The sequence below is a fragment of the Dromaius novaehollandiae genome, chromosome 10 (assembly GCF_036370855.1).
Source record: "Dromaius novaehollandiae isolate bDroNov1 chromosome 10, bDroNov1.hap1, whole genome shotgun sequence".
Classification (NCBI taxonomy): Eukaryota; Metazoa; Chordata; class Aves; order Casuariiformes; family Dromaiidae; genus Dromaius; species Dromaius novaehollandiae.
This window is the reverse complement of record NC_088107.1, coordinates 4229545-4244800: the sequence shown is the minus strand read 5'-3', so window position 1 is coordinate 4244800 and position 15256 is coordinate 4229545. Positions and strand designations below refer to the sequence as shown.

Genomic DNA, 15256 nt, shown 5'->3' with positions numbered 1-15256 from the left:
AGTTTTTTTTCAAGCCACATGACAGGAGGAGTAGGAAGGCCCTCACACTGTATCACTGAAATTACTACGGTAACAACATAACTGCTAGCACTGGCACCTGACAGCATTTTTATCATATCCTCCTGCTTTGCTGGCTTTACTACCCGGTCTCTGTGCCTTGGTAGAACTGGTAGAGCTGCAACAGCTCAAGGGCTAGCTCAGGACAGGAATCCAAACTCCTGAGTGTTCCCTGCACATGGTTCAGGACTTTCCCACATGTTAATACTCTCCAGCAGTTACGTTGTTTTTCCAGCCCTTTTTATTTTCACAACATCTTTGAACAAGATCTGTAAAAGGCTGAATCTTTAACAGATTTTTCTCTATTCCTGAGCATTCATTAGTTACATACATACGAGCATGCGGAAAAGAGAAGAGTTTTAAGGATCTGACAAATTCCATCTCCTTCTCAATTTCTCAACTGTTACACTGTGAATCTTAATTTAACCATTTCTTCAAAGTTAACACGAAATTAATATTTAAAATAAAGAACAAAAATTGACACAAGAATACAATTTTTAAATAAGTTTCACGTGGCTTTTAGTCCTGTCTTTCTTAGCCCCCAGTTTCAGCCTTAAGTTAACTATTTACAAATATAACTTAAGCAAATTTAAAACAGGAGCTTTAAACTAGCTCTTGCTCTCGATCATTTCGGATTTACACTCAATTATGAGAGGAGAACATACTCAAGAATATCTGACTGCACCACTGTCCCAGCCTGCCCCTGCCTCCTAGGCTGCTAAACAGGGACACCACAACATGCTCTCCCTTTTGCCTGCTACAGAAGGAGAAAGAAAATCCCAGCGCAAAAGAAACCCTGCACCCACCACAGCAATTTTAAGAGGTTTAACTTTTCAGCTCCTGGACCAGATACAGATGAATGTCAAACAGCTCCTCTCTTAGATGAGAGAATGTGGCAGAGCTGAAGGTTTCCTCAGGGGAAATCACATCATCCTGTAATCCTAACATGCCAGCACTGTTCTGCTTTCCATAAAAGTAGACACTCTTGCAGACACTCTTGCAAACACCTGAAGGGCAACATTGCCCTGCTGCATTCACAAAACACTTCCTACCACCAGGTAGGGATTCAGATCACCTAGCTTCAGCAGTCTGCTTTAAACCAGGCATCTGATCTTCCTCTGTAGTCAAAGAGGAAAAGTAGACACCTCCAAAAGGACTATTCAGCGATCCAAAGTATCTAAGACAAACAAGATGAACTGTCAGGGAAAGCGGTCTTTGGAAAAGTCCATTTTTTTCTCCTTCCCTCCCCTCTTTGTAAACACTCAGGCTTAAAATCAGCCAACAGTGACTTCTGTATCCTTCCTCCTCTTCATCACGAGGACAGAGATCAGATTCAGAGTCTCACTGGGAATGTTCTGCATTATTGCTCATTGCCTGGAACCTGCAGTCCAACATAATGAGTTCTCTTTGCCCTGACTGGCCTTCCAAATTGGATCCAAAACAATTCCGAGGCATCTAATTCCTGTGTAGGCACTTACAACCATCCTGGAAAATACTTTTCTCGCATTTAACCTTGTTTAGTAACCAAACACACAGCCACGTCCTGGGCTGCATCGGCAAGAGGTATAGCCAGCACACCAAGGGATGAGATTATCCCACCCTACTTGGCTCGTTAGGCCATGCCTGGAATACTGCATCCAGTTTTGGTCTCCTCCTCTGTTCACTGAAAAACCAGAGTGTCCGGTGGTGGGCTACCAGCACGGCAGGCAGGCTAGAGAACATGACATACAATGAAAGGCTGAAGGAATTGGGTTTGTTCAGCCTAGAGAAGGCTCAGGGGGATCTAATCACAGTCCTACAACACCTCAGAGATAGTTACTGTGAAGAAAGCATCTCCGTCTTCTCTAAGAGGCACAGTGACAGGACAAGAAGCAGTGGGCACAAGTTGCTTCAGGGGAAATTCTGTTTGATTACAAAAATTAAAATGAAATTCTTCACCATGTGAACAATTAAACATTGAAATAGCTAACCCAGAGAAGTGGTGGAATCTCTGAGATGGAAACTCCCTCCTTTTATAATGCACATCATCTGCATCCACTGATCTAGTCTGCACAAGGAAGTCTCACTGAATTCAAGGGAGCTAAAAATGCAGTGTGAGAGAGTCAGATGAATGAGCCTGAGTGGGAGGGAACCATAACATCTACTCTGATCTTAACTCAGAAGGCTAATCAACTTTAACTAGAGACAGGCCAAAAAGTACAGTCTTGAACCCAAAATCAGATATTCTAGATTTCAAAAAAGGAAAAAAAAAGAAGCTACTAAGAATTAAACTTTTGACTCCAAATGCATCCTTGTGACATTTGTTTTCAGATAAGACTCCTAAACAGACTTGTGAGTTTTCAAGCTTACTGCTAAGTCAAAACCTAACACTCATTTTAACTTGGAGCTTTGGCCCCCTGCAAACTATAACTGCTTCAAAAGTTCAGGTACAAGAAATAAGAAAATCCTGTACTAATTGTAATGTGCTGATATGCTAGTCAATCACAGACTGCAGAGCAGTCCAGCACTTCAGCACTTCAAAGCTACTCCAGCAGAAAAAGTGGAAAAAATTAATAGATCAAATGAAGTCTTTAAGAAACCCACATGCTGGGCACAGCTTGAGGCAGCATTTTGTAACAAAGAACTAGGGAAAAAGTCTTCCCAAAGAAACATGGACATAGCACCCTGCATACCTCCCTTATCTTGCATCTGGAAGACTGATGAGCCTTCTAGGTCTCAGAGCAAGCACAGCAGCAATGAAAGCACAATATCAGGTGCCAAAATGACCTCCTATACTGTGGTCTACGGGTTTCAGCTGAAAGAGCACTGCAGAAGGTAACACTGCTCTGGTAGATTTTGCTAGAGAGGATAAAGGCAACACACAGGGAAGAGTAGACAAAACTTAACTGTGGCATTACACCTGAAAGCAATGCGTGAATAACTCCAAGATACATCAGTTGAACTGGAATTTCCATGTGGAAACAAACATGCCTCAGCCTGAGATCAGGTCCCAGATGAGACTATTAACACAGCAGGTGCCCTAGTCCACAACAGAATTCCATGCAAGGTAACACACATGTTGGTCTTACAAAGCCTGAACTTTCCACAAGAGAGGCGATTTCCTGACTACGTACTGTGTCCTAGCGCTGACCAAGTGAGTCCCAGAACTCTACTCCTGCTTGTGTCTTCCCAACACCAGGAAAGGTCAGTTAAGTCCTATGGTGTGGTCAGGATCCGAGTGTTTACACAACAGCATTCCCTAGATGGAATACAGTGCTAGAGCTTTCAGCTTGGCAGGACTTTTCAGGAATGTAGTATCTCTTGCCTGTGCTGCAATCCCCATTGTGTCAAGAGGGATGGGAGAGTTGGAAGGTCCTTTTAACTGTGCAGACAGGCCATTACACAAACATGTTATGGTCTGATGTGGCTAGAATAGCATGGGCACCCTTCTCAATACAATCACAAGCTGCAGCAGGAAACTACAACAGACCACATGCTGATTAAAATAAGCATCTGCAAGCAGAGTTTAAAAAACAAGAACAACCTCTAGATGCCACACTGGGAACCTGCTAATACTATCAGAAAGCAATCTGCAGTCTGGTTGTAGCTCAGTTTTCACACCACTGTGTCAGGGATTAGAACTCCACTTGCCCTGACCATTTTATATCACCTCTTGCATGATTTATAGCATGGCTGAGGAATATGTTTACAACAAAGTCTAAGTCAGTTGTAGATCAGGGTACAGCATCACTATCCTCTGAGCAACCAGCTTTCCTGAATGAGATGTCTTGAGCAGCCAGGTCTAGTCCTATGAGCACTCTGGCACTGGAGCTTTCAGGAAATCTCCCATTGCACTGCTAGCACTGCTCAGGGGACAAATGCCAGGATAAACCAGCTGCAAGGTCTTCTACCACCAAGGTCTTCTTGCTCAGCATGCAGGCCTTGTCTGTATCCTTGCCTGTGAAGCTGTGCTGCTGACAAAGGCAAAGTCTTAGTCTTTCTGCTGCAAACAAAGCTTAAGGAAGTAATTTGAAAATTCAAAACCCACTGCAGTATTACCCAAGTAAAATCACTTGGTATTTTAAACTGCAAGAGTAAGAGGCAAACAATTTGGGCTCTAGAATCATGCAACTTTAGTTCCACTCACAGCAGAATCAGGACTTCCTATGCGATCTTAGGCAAACTCTTCATGCCTCTGATCCCTGGAAGCATCTTCCCACTCAGTAGCACAGCTTTCACTAGAAGTATGTGGATTTAGTGCAATCAGTGCAAAAGGCCATGTAAACACCATGAAAATGGACTAAAATCTGATACATTTCATGTTATGTGGTAAGAATAGACTTAAGAAGCCAAAAGGTTCCTTTAGCCAGAGTAAGAAGGTCTATATGGTGATTTACATCAATTTAATGAACCCATTTCAAAAGTTAATTTGAGGTTTATCCTAAAGAAATTTTAGTTTTCTGCTCCTTACTTTTCAGCTCCCAAAGGTGTGACAAGCCTTAACATACTCACAAGAATCATGCATCTGCTTTGAGCCCTTTCCTCATTCCTGGTGATTATCTGAATGAGGAGTAAATGAATGGATTCCTCTAATAGAAAAAAAGTATCCTGACATGCGGGAACACATCTTTCTCAACACATGCGCCCACATCACTCTCAGTACTCCCAGTACAAAATTCACAGGCAAAGGTGAGCCAAGCTCTACCAACTTTGCCACTTACACATGTGGCAGTATTAACTTTCATCCCAAGAGGTGGCACGAACAAGCAGCTTTCGCACCAATCCCTTTCTGATCCTGAGCTCATCTAGCTCAGTAACATCAATTTGGTCATTGTTTAGGCTTCATATAATATAAACATATATTGCAATATTGTTGTTCATATTTGCAAAATAATGAACAAAAACTAACTAGTCTTGTTTCTTTTCCAACTTTTCTACTGGGAATATCGCCAACCTGTCTCACTCCTCCTCCTTCATTCCCTGATCTCAGGCAATTAATACTGTGTACAGCTACATTCCTCTTTTAAGAAGGTTCCTTCTCTGCTTGTTTGCACTTTTTAGCTCTGCTAAAATAGATAGCTTTAGAAGCCCAGCACTTCATCAGTGGGATTATCAAAACATGCTTAGTGACAAAAGTTCAGAACTGTTAGTGATTTAAAGCTTGAACTAGAGATATCGGTTTTAAATTCTGAATTCCCTTGGTGGTACATAGCTCAATTTACAGTGCCACTCAAATATTCAGTATCTTGGATGCACACACTTATGTTAACCTGAGGCACAGCGCCCTCATATGGTTCTGAAGCAAAGGCTCAAGCCCTGAGTATAAAAAATACATGAAGTTTCCTCAAAGAAACTTAAGATGAAATCTCCATCAACAGCTTTGTATTGAGAAATTAAGCAGACTCCCATGACTATTTACTGAGAATCTATGCTTAAAGCCTCAATGACTTTCAGAAGTGCTTTCAAGTTATCAAGAATAATCACAAACTAACCATTGTCTTAAATATCTAAATCTTCACCATCTCCCCCACGCAAGAACACCTCTTTGGATCAGCATCCCAGGAGAAGACCCCAGGCCCTGGGCCAGGCCTGGACCATGGATCCAGACCTCTCAGAGAGCTCTGGGCAGCCCTATCCTGCTCCCTGAAGTATCCAGCCACCTTATTCAAGAGGAAGCCTCAGACCAAGCTTCTCACCCTGCTCACGCAGACAGCACAGGACTCTGCCATCACGCTGTGGAGCCACCCAAAAACGCTACATCCTCAGAGGAGTCCTTTCACCTGACTTGGGAAAAGCATCTCCGAGCCAGTCGGCCACTGGTTCCTCTGACAGTGCCGGCTTCCCGGCAGCAGATTAAGAACCAGCCAAGGAGAACCAGCATCCTGCTAAAGGTCCCGCTGCCCCGGGCCGTACCGCAGAGGACACCTGCTGTCAGGGGGAGCGCAACCAGGTCGCCATGGCACCCAGAAAGGGGGTCCCAAACGGGGACACGGAGAGGAGCATTTCTGAGCCGTGAGGCTCCCACGCAGCACCCTCAGGCCCCACCGGCCGCGCTGGGGACAGAGCACCTGCCCCCCAGCCCTGGGGTGACAGAAAGCTCTGGGGGGGCCGGTGGAGGGGCCCGGGGGGGGGGGGAGGCCCCTCGCGCGGGGGCGGGCGAGGCCCAACGGCCGCTTCCCGCCTCGCTGACAGAAACCCGCGCGCGCGGGCAGCGACCGCGGCGCGAGGGCGGCGCGGGGCGGGGGCGGGGTGTCAGTACCAGCCCGGCGCAGGTGCTGAGGGAGGCGAAGGAGTCGCTGCGGTTCAGCACGTGTCCCGTGTAGAAGCAGAGCCGCTCCTCGGGGGGCCGCCGCGGCCCCGGCGCCCGCCGCGCCTCGCCGCGCCGCTGCTCCACCACGAAGCCCCGGGCGAGGAAGCGCAGGTCGCGGCGGAGGTGCACGTAGAGCTCGGTGCCGGCGGCGGGCAGGCGGAGCAGCACCGCCTCGGCCGCCCGCGGCAGCGCCCGCCGGCGCCGCGGGCCGCCGCGCTCCCCTCGCGCGGCGGGCGGCAGCAGGTGGATCTTCTCCAGCGCCACTCGCTCCGGGATCACCACTTCCAGCTCCGCGCCGCCAGCTGCAGGCGAGAAGGAGAGAGGCTCAGGCGCTCGCCCCGCCGCGGGCCCGTCCCGCTGCCCCCCGGGGCCGGGGAGGGGGCACCGCGGCCGCCCCCCGCCCCGCAGGGCGCCGCGTCCTGCGGCGGCCAGGGCACCCCGCAGCCCGGCGCCCCGCGCTCGGCTTTCAGGCTCGGCCGCTCATGCGCTGGAAATTGTGAACAGGCTGCAGAGGCAGCGGAGCCAGCGGAGGAAAGGCATTTATTTCCCCCGCTATATATATATATATATATATATATATATTTATACACACACACACATATATTAGAGACAAAAATGTGCAGGGAAGAGAGGAATAAAGCAAATGCTAAAGTTACTTGTATCATTAAAAAAAATATATAGCTCAGACACAAGCATCGCATTTCACCAACCCCAATAAAAATCTGCAGGGAGAAGGGGAAAAGCAGAGCAAGCCGAAGCTGCAGCCAAGGACAGTCAGCAGCTTTCCACATGAAACGTTACAGCAGCAGCAGCAGCGAGAGGACAGGAAAAGAAAATACAAAAGCCTGGAGCAATTCGCCCTGCAGACTGGGACCGCAGCCACGCAGGGGATCCGGTGCATGCCCCGCGGTCTGCGACTGCACGCGGCGCGCCGGGGGCCGCCGCACGGCGCCGCGGCTGCCACGGGGATGCCGGGGGGGGGGGGGGGGGGGGGAGCGCTACCTGTGCCGGCGTCCAGTCCCCACAGCAGCAGGAAAGGGAAGACGAGAGGCAGGAGGCAGCCGTCAAACATTTTATGGCAGCGGTGGGGCCCCGGCGAGCGGTGCGTGCAGCGCGGCGGCGGCGGCGCCGGTGGCGGCGGCGGCGGAGCCCGGGCCGGAGTGAGCCCTCCCCACCCTCGGAAAAAGTAGTCGGCGCCGCCGACAAGCCCGACGCGGTGGGCGCCCGGCCCCGCCCCCCCGCGCTGATTGGCGCAGCGGCCCGCCAAGCACCGCCTTCCGCTCGCCCATTGGCTGCGACCCTCAAGTGCTGGGGTAAATAGCTGGGTGGTGCGGGGAGGGGGTACACGTGGTTTGGGCGCCGCGCGAGGGGGCGTCCGGCAGGGAGCGCCCTCTCCTGCCCCAGTCCGGCTCGATCCGGCTTGATCCGGCTCGATCCGGTTCTGCTGGGCGGGGAGTGCGGCGCAGGCTCTGGGCACACGGTGGGGCGGGGCCAGGCGTCACCGTGCCCCTCCCTCACACCTCCCTCACACCTCCCTCACACCTCCCTCACACCTCCCCCACACCTCCCCGACCAAGGCAGCCAAAAAAGCACATCTTTTTCCCTGCCTTAGGACAGTATCAACAACCACTCGTGCTGAAGAGCAGCACACTGAAATGGAAATACTACTACTAACATCCCATGCATCCCCATTCCCAGGAAATCTCTCACCTTGGGTGCCAAAACCCACCTGTGGCTGAAAGCTGCAGGGTCACCTCTGTCAGCACACGATTCATACAAACCCCCGCCACAGCTGGGTCCAACCTGCTCCCTCCTGCCACCCTCATAGGCTCCCTGCCATTTTTATAGCCAGTTCTTCAGGAGCTGCAACCGGTTTGGTGCCTATGGAACAGTCTGAAATATTCAGGTGTCTAGTTAGGCATAAAGGATCTGACAGAACTCAGCTGAGCGGAGGGCTCCTCTGTCATGCTTTCTGCATATCCTCGTCTTCATTACTAAAAGAATCGCCTCTTTAAGTCTCAGATCACCAGAAAAAAATATTGTGAGACTGGGAATATATGAGTGCACAAAGGTTTGGGGCAAGAATCTTATATATGCTTGTGAACACTCACTTCAGTAAAGAAAGCAAGAAACAAGTGTATAAGGTTTAAGCAATATGGCCAAAGACTGATTTTTACACTGCAGCGCCAAAGGGCTCCTTTGCCCCAGGGTTTCAGAGAGGTGCTGCGTGTCCTCAACTGCCCACGGCCGGGGAAGTCAGCCTGCTCCGGGAGCCATGAAAAGCCGGAGGGCAGTTTCCAGCAGTAGAAAGATTTCCACCGCATTCGATGGGCTTTGGTCAGGTCCTGCGCTCCTGCCATGGCTGAGACTTAGAAAGCGGTAAAGACCCAATGTGTTAGTAGCTTTAACTGCAGCCGGCAACCAGAGAAATGTCCTGGAGTTTAAACTTCTGCAAAAATCTGCAACTTTGTTGCTGAAATCTTAGAAGAATTCAAAGGAAGACCCATAAAAGAGTGTGAATGACTCTGGCAGATCTCAGCACAGCACTTGCACAAAAATTGTCCAAAGTTGTACTGACAGTGGTAATGGCTCTAAGATGAGGGGAATCAGATTTGGGTGCTCTTCCCTGCTAGATCGGACAACTAGGGGAATGCTAAGACATGGGACGTTTGAAACTAGGAAAAGACTGACATGAGGACTGGAAAAAAGCTTTGCAGACACCATGTCAGCACAAAATGGAGGAGAGAATGAAGGAGGGCAATTCAGAATGATTTTGACAGTATTGTGAGCCAAGATTCCCACTCAAAAAACTTCACCAAATGTGGTCCCTTCCATTTACACGGTCCCCTTCACTCACCAGGCAGAATGAGACTCCAGCAAGACAAAGTAAAAGAGGAAATAAGGCAGAAACCATCACACAAGATTAGTTTCTCTCTTCCTTGACCAAAACCTGTCTCTTTTTCAAACTCAGACAAGTTCCTCTCAACCTCACGTCTGGGCCCTGTCCACCCCCTTACAGACATTTGCAACCAACGTTGCATGGGGTCAGCTGCACCATCACGGAGGTCCTGGTACAGCACGTGATGGGTAGGACTTCATACATCTAGGATCACTTGTTTGCTTATATGTAAAGAGTGGGGGTCTGGAGACTTCCAGCTAGAAGAGCTACTGCAGTCTGAACAAACAGCCCCACACTTGTCAGTTTTACCCTTCTATTTTCTGTGCAAATAGTTTTGTTTTCCAGTTCTGCTTCTGCTCAGGATGTCTTTGGTTGCCCTGCATGACAAGTGACCATGCTTTATAAATAACATTACCAGACAGTTAGCTGTAAGCCATGCCAGGGAGACAGGCAGGGTAACACCATTTTCTTTCTTCCAGGCATTGGGGCAGGCCCCAGGCAACAAGTACCGTGTGTCCTTTGGGCTCTGCTCCTGTGGGAGGTGTAGGGCTGTTTGAGGCCCAGGGTCTTTGAGCTGCCTTCAGCCCTTCCCGCTGTTGCAAAATCTGCATAAACCCAGGACCAGTGGCCCAAATTCACTTTCTTAGGATGAGATCAGCTGGGATTTAGTAGCTTGGTTTTCCTATCTCTTTTAAGGCTCAGTCTGCTCTCTAACGAGAAACAAGTTATCACAGCAAAAGGTCTGTCTCAGAACCCATTCAAATGAGAGAAGAACTCAGTTTGGGACCGCCTCTCCCTGTATCAGTAGTGTCTATTCCTAAAGCAGCTGAAACAAAGCCTCAGACCCTGAATTTCTCTCCCGACCTGGAGTGAACCAACAACTCCAGCGTCGCCATCCAGGTCAGAGACCAGGCTGGCACAGCAGGTCTCTGGGCAGCAGCTTCCCTGCAGCCCTTCCTCTAGTGGCAATCCTCCTCTTCTGCGAGCCGACGGGCAGCCGGACGCGTGAGCTGCCAGATCTCGCCTGGACCTCAGACAGTCATGTTTAAACCCAGACCACCAGCCATCGTCATTTGCTAAGGGACCAAAGCTCAGGCCTCATCTCCTCCCTCAAAAGGGCTTGACCAGGGGTCCTAGATTTGCTTAATTTTTAGTTCACCCACTTAACAAAGTCCTCAGCCAAAATAATAAAACACTACAGAGAAATAATAAATTTAATGGTCTGGGGGAAAGGGGGCACAAATAAAAAGAAGTCTGTATTTATAGCGTTCTTGTAGTCCCTACAATTCTTGAAATCAGCACTGCACTGGTAGAGAAAAGAAGTGTTTGTATGGACATTGCTGTGCTACCAGGATCCAAGAAACCACACACGTGCTACTCCCTGCCTCTCCATCTGGCTTTATGTCCCCAGGTTCCTACAAATGCAGCACTTGGCAAGCCATCCCCTGCAGTTCAGCATCGCGGAGCTGCGGAGTATCCAGGCAGGGGCCGGCAGGCTGCAACCCCCAGCAGCGGGGCAACATCACGGCCAGGCCTTGGTGTTGGCTGGGAGCAAGGGACAAGTCCTCGCAGAGGTACCCACACAACAGAAAAGGAAACTGTCTTAGAAGCAGGACTTTTGTTTAATCCAGACTATAAAGCTCTGGCGAGACACAGACTTTCTTTAATAATTTAATGCCATAGATTTTTCAGAAGTGTTTTGAAATCGTTATCGATAAGGATAACGTCTGTGGCAGGATGAGGCTGTGGTGCTATTGCAGCGTGTGCAATTTTTCCTCTGTCCGCAGTTCACGGAGGGGTTTCCTCCTCCTCTCACCATCAGAGAGTAGATTTGGCCCTGCAGTTTCTAAGAAACAAGCCCTCTCCCCCTTTGAAGCTCACATTTTATTTTTTAGCTATTTTAAATGGATGATGAGGAAGCCAAGTTTCATGGCCATTATTGAACAGTTAATAACCCTTTGGAGACTGCAGACATGTGTTATATACATCTTCCCGAGCAGTCATTTGGCTTGCCGCCTGGAAAATGCCAGCGTGCCAAGGGTTAACTTGGCCGTTAATCAGCCTTCTCCCTTCTCCCCAGCCACCTTGCTCCAAACCCTTCCTGTCAGAGGCCCAAGGGTGATGCTCTCCCGGCCCATCACTCTCCCTGCAGATCCTCACCTCACTGCAGTCACTTCAGATAATTTCCCTTCCCTTCTGCATGTGGCAACTGCATGTGGCCACAGAGTTTGGCCAGGCTTATGAGAGGGACCTACTGGGTGCTGCTCTTGCACTTGCAAATACTCCCCAAATAAGCCAGAGACATCGCAGTGACAGCTAGGGACCGAGAGAGGCTCTTTTGTCTCTTAAAGCAAACAGTCAAATAGATACAAGTAGTTCTATGCTTGCCAGAAGTGGGTTTCCTACAGATCAGTCTTTCACAGTTGACAGAGGGTTTGATTAAAACTTCTTCCTTAGATAGAGGGTGTTTAAGGGCAGGCTCCCTTCTGCGGACTCTCTAGTGTCTAATACCATTGAGACAGCGCTTAGCAGAGGCACTTACAAGGTCTTTTTTTCAGAAGCCTAAATTCTCCTGAGCTTGTGTGAGAAAAAAACTCCCTCTGAGTCATCTCTGTCAGGTTTGGCTGAAAATGGAGAGCCAGTTCCTAAGCTCCTGGGGGTAAGAAGGAGCAGACAGGAAAAATTAGTGTGATCTCAAAGGCCCAGAGAGAGAGCTGAGTCTCCAATGCCTGTGTCCTTCTCAAGGGAGCATGCAGCCTGCTTCAGTTGAGGTAAATCCTTGGCAGGAGACCTGACCCTGTCTTTCTCCTCACAGGGACATTTACTCATGGGCTGGCAGGGGTTTCTTTTCGTGAGAGAGAGTTTGCTTTGGTTGAGATGCACCTGTCTCACAAACAGCGAGTGCATTGCATGTAGTTTTCCTTGGAGATCTTTCCTCCAAACGCTTCCTCCTGCCTGTCTCCAGCGCCCTCACAGCTTCACCCAGCAGCAGTGGGGAGAAACGTCCTATTTCCATGGAGTACAGAGGAAAGAGAAAAAATTACTCCTGTGGGATAGGGGTTGAAGAATGGATGCCTGAAATCCCAGGTCACTTCACACCTGCCCTGTGGCAGAGGAGATCCAGCCACATCCCCACGCCAGTGCCACGGCTGCCTGCACAGACGCAGCCCTGGACACTCGTGCCGCGTTGTCCATGACTCCGCGCACAGGGCTGACTGGGAGCCGATGGAGCCAACCGAACCTCCCAGCGCATCTTGCTTCCCCGGTGCAGACTTTCAGAGGGATGAGGAGGCAGTGCTGTCAGGAGCAGAAAATCACATTGCACACCTGCAGCTGCGGGTGAGAAAAGCTGTTAAATATAATAGAATCTGTTCACAACTGAGCAACAACAGGAGCTGCGGGGGGGGCAAGGAAGCTGCTCTTGCCAGTGCTGCCCAGGTAGTACTTTGCATAGCGAGATCAGAAGTGTGAATGTATCACTGCCTCCATCCACACCATGCTGGGATTTTTAAATACAGACGACGCTAGTCCGGGGTCTGTTTGGTATCTGGGAGCAGCGGCATAGATAGCCATCACCCAGGCAATAATGATCAGCCACACGTCACTCCCCAGGCATGCAGCAACAAGCGGGACAAAGGAAAGAGCTGTCGTTGTTTGAGGCTGACCCTAAAGTTCAGCAAGGCTTTTTATGAAGTCCAGTGTTGCCACCCCTGATGATGTTATCAGGAACCTGGGAATAGCTGGCACTTCTTTTGTTCAGTTTTATGGTTTGTTTGGGTTTTTCCTCTCCAAGCCTTGGCTCCTGGAATCACAAGACTCTGATTTCTCATTTAACTCTGATTTCTCATTTAACTCTGTTGCTGAATGCTTGACCCCGTGACAGGCTGGGAAATGTGAGCTGTGAGAAGACTAGAGATCATTGCCCAGGGAGCAAAGGAAGAGGTTCCCAGCCATAGGACTGTTTAAAATCAACCTGTCTCAGAAACTGATCCAATGATTTCTCTTTTGGTGTGGAGAGAGATTTTCTGAACTCTGGGAGCTGACAGCCGCGGAGCCCTTCACACAGACTCCACCACCATCCTTCCCTGATCCTTTCCTTCAGCTGGTTGCATCCTGGTCTCCTCCTCCTTCTTAGACACCTCCCTTTGTATCTGACAACTGCTCTGGACTGGGGATTGGCCTCTATGCAAATATTTAATATAAAATTCATCAGTTATATCCCTTGCAGCAGGCTCAGGGAGCCTGAAAAGGAGGTTTGTAAGCCGAGGGGGCAAGCGGGCAGTATGTGGTGATGCTGAGGGGCTCGGCACAGCCGTCTGGGTGGGTGTGCTAATGGCCCTGGATGTGGTGGCCCAGAGCAACTGCACAGACCTGAAGTGCCTTCCTTCCACCATGAAAGCACTAGTAAGGGAAACTGTCAACTTAGAACACTCTTAATAATGTTTTCTTATTTCTCTAACACCTCTCCTTTGAGCTCTCCTGCCTCCCTTCACAGCATCTTGGCTGATTACATTTGCAAAGCAAACAGAAAACTCAACACACACCCCCAGCAGGGATGGCCAGGGGCCCCGCCAAGCGCTGCGGCACTCTGAGGTGGGTCGTGGCCCGGGAGCCTGCTCTCCTCTGGCCGGAAAGGCACTTTCTTATCCATGGAGAGGGGACCCCGTGGCTGGGTGCTGCAGGCCAGGGATTCACCTCCTCGCTCCTGGCTAGGGCAGCGGGAGTGTGCACAGGGCCACAAGCCAGGGTGGAGGCAAAGGGGCCACCCTCCAAACGCAGGGCAGAGGAAGGACTGTGCCCAAGGCTGTGCCCCACCGGCCCCCCCAGACGAGGCCCATAGGACATCCCTTCTCTCTTGCAGGAGTAAAGCAGCCCCAAGCCCATGTGCTTGGGTTGTAACTGCTCTGGACCTTCGTCTTATCCTTCTTTTGTCTCATATTCAAGCTGCTCCCCAGTCTCCCTCAAAGATTTGTCAAAACATTTGAACTAATTTTTACACAAATCCATCATCAAAAACCTTCTCCTTTCACCCAAGAGCAGTGGCAGGACCGAAATGCACCAGCAGTCAGTGCTGTCATTACTCACCGGGCCAACTTTACCCTTTACCCAAGTTTGTGTCAGCGCTCGCAGCAGCCTGGTGCCTCCCGTTGTGGATGCAGAGCCGTGCACAAGCATTACTCCTAGGCTGTTGTCTGCAGCAGTGCTGAGCTCGGAGCCCATAACCTCCTGTTGCCTGGAGCTGAGCTTTAAAAAATTGATGATACAACTTCGCCAGCCTTCTCCCCAGACTTGGCTGCTCTGCAGTGTCCCTCTCTGGACCACTTGGCCTTCGCACTCCCTCTCCATCACCCTCATCCGAGTCAGCAAATTCCCCAGCACTGTCCCAGTAGAGGAGGATGAACACCCCAGGTCAGGAGGGGCTTGTGGGCACTCATGGCCAGGCAGCCTCCAGCGTGCTGTCTCTCAGCCTTTAACCTGAGCCCCACAGCCTGGAGATGCAAACTAGGATGTTTGGCCAAATGTTGGCACATGTCTATGCTAGTTGTCTAGCCTAGGGGTCACTTGAAGCACCTGCTTGGGGCAAGACCCCCATGCTCTGGCTCTGGAGCTGACCTGAAGCAGCAGAAGCATCTTCGTTTTCAGGGGACAAGGGAGCCGGCCAGGCGTGATGTGCTGGGACCATTGCACGGCTGCACCTGTAAGGCTACGCACCTTCATGGAGTTTGTGCGCATTACGCTTTTGTCAGCAACCGCAGGAGCTGCCTTTTCCTCCACCACCAGCAAGGAAACCTGACTGTCCTCATCAGCAAAACCTGCTCAGCATCACCAGGTAAGAATCAGCCAGCTGGGCCAGCGCAGGGGTCTGCAGGGAGTGACCTGTCTGCAGTCTGAAACACGTCCTGCTCTAGTCAGCAGCAGCCCCCAATACCTCATCCCAGTCCATTTGGGGCCAATACTGCCATTATTTACAAAGCCAGATGGTGAACCAAGAACAGAACCAGGATCCCCCT

At 50.2% G+C, this 15256-nt stretch overlaps 1 protein-coding gene across 3 annotated transcripts in view; it reads right to left on the bottom strand.

The window, feature by feature from the left end:
* ADAMTS17 (ADAM metallopeptidase with thrombospondin type 1 motif 17) overlaps nt 1–7517 on the bottom strand; it is a 201787-nt gene extending 194270 nt beyond the window's left edge. For all 3 annotated transcript variants that reach the window (XM_064517899.1, XM_064517900.1, XM_064517901.1), the window contains exons 1-2: nt 7349–7517; nt 6296–6648 (exon numbers count right to left, since the gene is read on the bottom strand). In XM_064517899.1, coding sequence (XP_064373969.1) covers nt 6296–6648; nt 7349–7418 — 423 coding nt within the window. In that variant the 5' untranslated portion in view covers nt 7419–7517. The remainder of the gene's footprint in view (nt 1–6295; nt 6649–7348) is intronic.
* Between the last annotated feature and the right edge of the window lie 7739 nt (nt 7518–15256).